Below are 8,659 nucleotides of genomic sequence, written 5' to 3'. Positions count from 1 at the left end.
ACCATAGCAATTTTCCACACAACTCCATTGTGTATATGACATTCGCAATTATATGTTTGCAGTTCTATTGTGCATTTGGCTTTGGTGAATATATGTTTGCAGCTCTATTGTGCATTTGGCATTGGCGAAGATATGTTTGCAGTTCTAGTGTGTATTTGGCATTGGTGAATATATGTTTACAGTTCTATTGTGTATTTGGCATTGGTAAATATATGATTACAGTTCTATTGTGCAATTGGCATTGGCAAATATATGTTTGCAGTTCTATTGTGCATTTGGCATTGGCGAATATATGTTTGCCGCTCTATTGTGTATTTGGCATTAGTGAATATATGTTTGCAGCTCTATTGTGTAATTTTCATTGGTGAATATATGTTTGCAGTTCTATTGTGTATTTGGCTTTGGTGAATATATACTTGCCAGTAAAGGCCAAAGTCAATATAAATTGGGGGCCTAATTTATTACTGTCAAGAGAATTGTAGAAAAAGAATAGCTAGCTGCACACTGAACACGACCTATTCATTGGTACATAACATGGTCTTGTGGTGCAATAAGGGGCTTTTGGTTCAAACTTGGTTGGAGCCTCAATGATTTATAAAGTAATGAATACACTACTTTTCATGCAATTTGCAGAGAGATGTGTGTCAGATGTCTTGCAAATTGCACTTTAAATCAGCATGTCCCCTGACTTTAAAAACATGCGACTTCACTGTAAGTCCTATGATGTGACCGCAAGTCGCACCACTTCAAAATCCGCTTTGATGTGACCGGAGTGGCCCCCAGTCACATCGGGTACAATTTGGCATGCGATTTGCATGACAGGTGACTTGCAAATTGTAGGCCAAGTGGCACCCTATTGTCCACTATAGGCTCTGTTCACATCCAATCTGATTTTGAAATCGTGCGACTTCACTGTAAGGTGCAGGATTTCAAAATCGGATTAGATGTGACTGTGTGTTAGCCCCCGGTCACATCGGGTGCAATTTGGCATGCGATTTGCAAGTCACTGGGCATGCAAATTGCATGCCAAGTCGCATCCAGGGTGCGCAATTTCTTTATTTTTCTATTTTTTAAATATGGCACTATCACAGCCAAAATTCTCAACAATGGACTTAAGAGAAATGTTGAACATATGCTGAGCATCCTGAAACCCGTTTCTGAAGCTTTAAACAAAATGCAGAAAAAATGTTTTAGTCCTGATGCTGTTGAAATTTGGAAGGAACTGAGTGGGTACTTAAAAACAGAACTACACACGGACAAATGAAAATTACAACATTTTAAAAAGCGAATGGGACAAGCACTGTCTCCAGCTCATTTTCTCGCAAACATTGTCACTATCCAGTACCAGGGTCAAACCTTAAGTGCTGAAAAAGAGGAGTTAGCCATGACATGAGTATCCAGCAATCATCCATCTCTACTGCCAACTATAATGAACTTCAGACCTAAGGGAGAACCATTCAAGAAATATATGTTTGCGGATGAGGTTTTAAAGAAAGTTTCACCAGTGAACTGGTGGAAGTCACGTAAGCACTTGGATTCAGAAAGTATTGAAGTAATTTTGTGCTGTTCCCCTCCTATTTGTTATTTAACTGTGCATTGTATCACCAATTCTTATTTCACCATGTTTGTTTCTATGTCTTGATCTGTTGCTGCCATCTGCTGGCCAGAATTTGCATGCTGCATGCCTTTGTTATAGCTAGTAAGTGTTTTCTCTTCTGGGTGTGGTTTTAGGCAAGCCTTGGTTCTGGTCACTTCCTGCAGCCATTTTATCTGCTATATAGCTGTGTGACAGGACATTCAATACCCTGGGCTTGTGAAGGCATCAGTTTTTGACCAGCAGTTAGCCTCAGGAAAGATATCACAGGACAGCATCAATACCTCTACTACCTTACAGTATTGTATCACTGTTTGTCGCTGTATTTTGGACCAAATAAACCCACGCTGATTTCATTCCCGTGTATACGTTTGGATCCATCTAACCTGAACATCTGCCGGTCCAGTCTGCTCCACTGCTTGGATACGAAGGTAGGAAGTTACACAGCTATTATCAGTTATACCTTCATTCGCCTTCATGTGGGGACAGAACAAATTTCACTTTTAACCACAGTTGCCTCTTCTGCTGGCATTGAAAGAATATTCTCTTCTTTTGGAGTTGTTCACTCTAAATTGAGAAATCGTTTGGGGCCTGATAAGGCAGGAAAGCTTGTTTTTCTTTTCCAGCTCATGAACAAACAAGAGACAAAGATGAAAAATGAGTGAGCTGCAGAAGACCCATGCTGAAATATTGGACCCAGCTGATATATTCAGTTTAAATTGTTTTGTTTGTTTTTGCAGAGATATTTTGCTTATGCACTTCAGTTACTAAACATTGATGTTTAAGCAAATACTAGAATATGTAATATAATGTTATTGTTTTAATTAAATAAAAGAATTTGAGTAGTTCAACTATGTGTGATTAAGCTATTAACCTACAATCAGTTCTGATATCGCGGTTTTGCTAACCTGACAGCTTATTATTCTAGAAAGGAAACCTTTATTTGGTTTGCAAATATTAAATATTCTAACTACCAGCAAGAATGAGTTGGAGTCTTTACATTTAAAGAACACCTGTCATTTTAGATCCACCATGGCAGCGCCTGTTAGCAGGCAACCATTCACCTGCTGCTGCCATGTCCCTCACCTTAAATATATGTAAAAAACGAGCACTAGATCTGTGTGGGTGGAGCAGCTAGCATGAAAATCAATAACCTCAGAACCTTCTAAATATATATATATATATATATAAACATGCAGCGCTAAAATGAAGTCTTATCATAAATCATTACCAATAACAAAACCCGTATAGCCTACGGGTATATAGCGTCTCTTGATATTTGAAAAAATTATAATATATAACACTCTGAATGTGTGGTAATCTCGTGACAGTCTTACACAGGTCAGAATCACAATGGTGACATTGGTGGTACGTATAGGTGTAGATTACACTAACCAGATAGCACTAATTATAGCGCATATGAATGATGATACATAGGTCATCTGCCGTTGGACATCTAGGATATGGATCGTCTGATGGACTGCCACAGGAATTCCAGCCTATTAGCCACTCTTCCAGATAATAGCAAAGCGATCAGGATCCACCAGAGGGAGCCAGCAATCAGGATGTCATCACAGATCTTTAACCCAACATCAGGGAGTATGCAGTATACCCGAAATCCACCAGAGGGAGCCGGTAACTAAGGTGTCACCCAATGGTCTCCTTTTAAGAGGTAGGCTCATAGAGAAAAGAGCCCAAGCACATAGTACAACACTGCTTTATTGTGAAGAACATCAATTCAAAGGAATGACACTTACACTTTTTAAAAAACTTTTGGGGCCTAGCCAGCTGTGGGGTCCACGTGGTAGAGTCACTGAGAGCCGCTTCCTGACATGTTTCGTGCGAAAGCACGTTCTCAAAGGAACACCTTGTTGTGTCACTGCCACATCACCAGCAGGCCAGTGAATGAGACTGTTGGTGAGTCAACAGCGGGTCAGAGGAAGAGCTGCTGCAGGACAGATGACAATTGCTCTTTAAAATTTATGATTTAAATTGAGCCTTTTCACTAGTGATTTAACCACTTGTCTACTGGGCACTTATACCCCCCTTCCTGCCCAGGCCAATTTTCAGAGCTGTCGCACTTTGAATGACAATTGCGCGGTCATGCAACACTGTATCCATATGAAATTTTTATATCATTTTTTCCCACACAAATAGAGCTCTTTTGGTGGTATTTAATCGTCACTGGGTTTTATTTTTTTCATCATAAAACAAAAAAAAAAAGTAAAAATTTTTTTTAAAAAAAGGTTTTGTTTCTATTATAAAATTTTGCAAACAGGTAATATTTCTCCTTCACTGATGTGCGTTGAGGCTGCACCATAGGACACAGCGATCACGGAGATTGCCGGGGACGCGCAGGAGGGTGCGTTCTGGGAGGACGTCATATGACGCCCTCCCAGAACTGGACAATAGAGCTGTAGCCGTCATTCTGGTATAGCGCGGTTGGCAAGTGGTTAAATAGACTTGATTTAAATCAAAGCCACCCTGCTTTGCATTCAGTCCTCTGTAGGTTGATGGAAATTAAAAATTATCAAACAATGGGGCATCCTTATGTTCCTAACACATTACCCAGTCCATATCAGTATAAATTTCCCTACTGAGATCTGATGTGTTTTCAAAGTGTATATTTAACATTAGAAAACAGTATGCATTACTTTGTAAGATTAATTAAAAAAATGCATTTGTTTGCAGAATCACCACGGCAAAGTCTTAATTGTTTCCATTAGGTATAATTAGTTGTCTAAAATCTATTGCTTCATCTTATTCTTAGTAAACCAACTCCACTGTGTCTCCGCAACTGTGCTGTCTGAATGTGACTACACTAAACGGTAGTTCTGTACTGTAAGCAAGAACTTCTGTGGATGTAGTGTAGATATATAACTGCAATGGCAAACAATAATCCATCCACAAGACAAAAAACAGGGAGTGCAGCTGAGAGTAAAGGCCACACAGAGAAAACCGGAGCAGTTCTGCAACCTAAATGCCCTTATAACATGGAAGCAGACAGACAGGTGACAGATCCTCAGCTGCACAATTTTTGAAACATGTATCCACAAAAGTCAATCAACAACATAAGGAAGCGGATACCAAAATCCTTTTTTATTGAGAAGTCCACAGGATTAAAACTCACAAACAAGTTAATGCATTTCAGCCCAACAGGGCCTTAGTCAAACATTCACAGCAGAAATGTGAATTATATGTGTAATGCCTGGGAAAAGGGAGGAGCAGGGAGTATACGAGACTAAGAGAGGAGTTACTCATCAAATATTTACAAGGAAAGATAGTACATGAAACTCCTGCTCAAGCGGTATACTATTTTCATCAAGTGAAAAGTGACTTTTTATTGTGATCAAATATGATTCGTCAATATTTACCAAAAGTGCGTGGCAAGTATCTGCAACTATGGCTCCATATGTTACATTTGATGATCCAGAAACATGTTTGTGCAATAAATTAGGTGAAATATTTAAGAAGATTTTCTCAAGAACATCTGATGGTACATGGACAAAAAGCTCATCTCCCTCACTCCTGACAGTCATTAAGACTGGCCTGTAGAAAAGTCTAACTTGGTTAAAAGGTAAACAAAGGAAACATTGCTCATACAAATGATTACTGTCTATTTGTAAATCTTCTCTGCATTTTGCACACCCTGAGTAAATAACCAAAGGCAGGGAACTCAGAATCTTGGTTATGGAAGTTTGCTTGTTCACACAAATGTTTTGATTGCCTGGAACATGAAATGTCAATTCAGAAATGCTGACTTTAATCCGAAAGTCACCTGAATATCTACCTTCAATGACTGTCTTTATATTCAATAGCTTTGGAGGTCTATTTTCATAATATCTCTTTTGAAAATCTATAGCCCTTTTGTCATCATCAAATAAGCACTCGCAGGATGACCATGGTGTTGTATGTAACTCTAAATCTCCAGAAATTAAACTCTTTTTGCAAAATAAATATTTAAATACCCATATGCAATCTCTTTTCATGCGGATCTGCTCACACCAGGAGACACTACTTCCCCACAAAATTAATGTATTAATTTTCCCTTGGATTTCTTCTACATTCAAAATAATTTTATTTTGCTGTAACCCCTTGAAATTATATGTGCACTCCTTTAGAATGGATATGTCAACCACCTTTAATATTGAATGCGCTAACACTTCTGGCTGAAGTTTATAAAGTCTTACATACTGCATGCAATCAAGTTTCTGAGGAGGGCGAGAAGAAAAATCTCTTAAGTAGCAATGTTTGGTGGATATATAGTACAACAAGTCCTGTAGAACCAAATATTCCACAATGTTTGTATATTCATCTGTGGTAAGAATGGAGCAATTTCCTAGATTAAGAAAATTACTATTAAATGTGGATTGAAGGAAGGTTTCTTTGTTCCACCTATCTTCGCAAACTGTCAAATTTGTTAGCATTATGATATCACCAGGGAATAAGGCCAAACTCCAAAAAGCAGCAGTCCTCCACATAAGAACTTTGCATTTGACGCCCGATTGGTCTAGGACAACAATTGTTGCCAAAGGAAATGAGCCTGAATTTGGTTTGCTTTTGATCTGGATTTCTTTAACATGACAGGGCTGAAGTACAACAGCCAATATATTGTATTCCTTGTTTGTTTCAGAGCAATGCTTTAGAAGTGTAAGAGAAGTTTGTGGCCTCTGGTCATCACTTTCTTTATTCACACTTTCTTCCGAAGTACTAGAATGTTTCCGCTTTTTAGAGATTTGATCACTTGAAGTTGGCAAATACACAGTGCCCATGGATGTTGTTTTCCTTTTACAGATGGAATTCTCACTAGTGTCATTTAGTAAAGTAGACCTAGGAGAAGAGGATTTTTCTAGCTCTCTCATTTGACATGTTCCAAAAATCTGGAATATAGAAGAATGTTTATTAAGTTCAGCAGCAGAAGTTTGATCAAAACATTCAAGACAGCTTAAGAAGACCTGGTCGCTAACTCAAAATACTGCAAGTAAAAGCACAGATAAATCAACTATTTCAAATGTTTCCTTGCAGGGTTTTTCCTTTCCAATCATTTTATATGCACATACAAAATGTCTTTGAAAGTGCTACAAAATTTGACTAGTCAGTTTCACACCTTGTATTCATTAATAAAAAAATATAAGGGATACTGTGAATGGTGGCAGTCCTAAATGTAAGACTCCCCCTTTGGTCAGTGTGCAGACCACAGGGCTTGAAAGAGATCACTTGAATAACACTACTACATTGATTGACAGCTATACATACATACATTGGTCCTTGAGTTTGGTGGAATGAATGGTTTCATTACAGTGTCTCTTTAAAGAACACTGAGGGTATTCATTAGAACTGGAGAAGCTGTGTATGGCAACTTATCAGCCTCTAGCTTTTTCAAAGCTTAAAGGTGATCTGAAGACATTTAACGAAAGACTGCATAGGCATGTGCCTGACTGCTCAGTCTTTTGCAGCATATAAACTAAGATGTGCATGTGCAGCTCAGCCTACATAATCATCATTGTCCCTGTTTACTGCCAATTGTGCATGCATTACATCATCTTGTGCTGGCCAATGGTGATGCATGAACGAGAGGGACCCAGACTGTTAGAGAGGAGGCAAGTTTGATGCCTCCAGTTCAACTTTAAAGCAAACTAAAAATTCATATTTACCTCTGCTCCAACACCCGAGAAGTCCCTAGCTGGTGTCTGCACCTTATCCATGGCATCCTCTGGGAGCTGGTCTTCAGATGTTGATCTTGATTTGCCAATGCGGTATGGTGACACTCCCGCCCAAGCATGGAAGGCATTCATACTGGCACTGTGTCAGAAGTTTAAATTGAGTTGTGCATGCACATGTACATTCTGCAGAAGATTGTGAACAGGCAGATTAGCTTATTTTACTGTAGAAGAAACTAAACATTTCTCTTCTACAATTAAGTCTGCCAGCTCCCAATGGTTTTTAATCCCCCAGTTTAGTTCTTTAGTTACTGTAATCTATTTTTTCATGAAATCATTTATTACTTTTGGGTATTTTATTTTTGCCCCCTTGTAAAAACCTTCCTGGGTTCCCAAATAGCTTTGCCTCTTAGCATTCTCTTGGGCTACAATGGCCATGGTTACCTTTACCCCCTCACTTCTGTTTGTTTGGAATGAGCTGTGCACAGTTGTAGCGGTCATGTGTGCTGCTCTATGCTCACTACAAATCTCATAGTCCATCTCAGGAGCTAGCAAGAGAGAATGGCTACTTCCTACATACAGTAGGACAACGGAGAACAAACAGCCACCCTCTAACAGGATCAGATCACATCAGGAAAAAAGGAAAAAAGAAAAAAAAGGAATCTGGAGGAGGCTGAAAGCAGTAGAACTTTGTTTAGCAAAAATGGTAGTAACTCTTTTTTTTTTTTTTTTTTTTTTTTAAAGGTGGTAGTAAACCGCATCTAAAGAAAGAAAGAAAAAAAAAAAAAAAAAAAAAACAAACACCTTCTGCTAGCTAAAAGGCATAATTTTGCATATTATGAAGGACTTACCTTGAAACAAATCCCTCTAGTCCCCCGGGGCTTCCATCTTCAGCAGGTCTTCCTTCCAGATTCGCCAGCTCTGACTGGCTAACTGACCAAGCCACGATGGCATCACTCCAGTGCATGCGCGTGGGAGTCCTGAGCCACGGCACAATGCTCTGAAGGAACGGCACAGGCATCCCGTTCCTTCAAAGCACATGTGCTGGCTATCAGAAGGGGGTAATATCTCCTAAATAGTTCACGTTTAGAAGATATTAATTCTACCTTATCAGCTTACCTGTAGGTAAAATTATTAGAGAGTTTACTACCACTTTAATGATGTCCTACAGGTAAGCTTATAATAAGTCTTAGGCTACGTTCACACTAGCCTTGTGTGCAGGCGGCAGAGAGGCGTTTGGGAAGCGTTTTTACCGCTTCCCAAACGCCTCTGCCAATTCTGCACATTACAGCACATGGTGCTGTTCTAACGGGAGCGTTTGCGTCACGTCGCGTTGCGTCGCGGCAAAACGGACGCCTCTGGACGAGTCAGGAGGCTTTGAAGACTCCTATTCTCGTCTATGGTG

At 39.3% G+C, this 8,659-nt stretch overlaps 1 protein-coding gene across 1 annotated transcript; it reads right to left on the bottom strand.

Moving 5' to 3' along the window:
* Window positions 1–4,673: 4,673 nt before the first annotated feature.
* On the bottom strand, window positions 4,674–7,904 carry SHLD2 (shieldin complex subunit 2). The gene is made up of 2 exons (XM_089687692.1): window positions 7,249–7,904; window positions 4,674–6,474 (listed from the first exon to the last, which is right to left on the bottom strand). Exons 1-2 carry the CDS (start codon window positions 7,387–7,389, stop codon window positions 4,855–4,857), a joined length of 1,761 nt encoding a protein of 586 aa, XP_089543818.1. The 5' UTR covers window positions 7,390–7,904; the 3' UTR covers window positions 4,674–4,854.
* Between the last annotated feature and the right edge of the window lie 755 nt (window positions 7,905–8,659).

The sequence above is a fragment of the Staurois parvus genome, unplaced genomic scaffold, assembly GCF_062004578.1.
Source record: "Staurois parvus isolate SC_StPar_1 unplaced genomic scaffold, SC_StPar_1.0 ptg000436l, whole genome shotgun sequence".
Taxonomy (NCBI): Eukaryota; Metazoa; Chordata; class Amphibia; order Anura; family Ranidae; genus Staurois; species Staurois parvus.
This window is presented reverse-complemented; position numbering and strand designations above follow the sequence as displayed.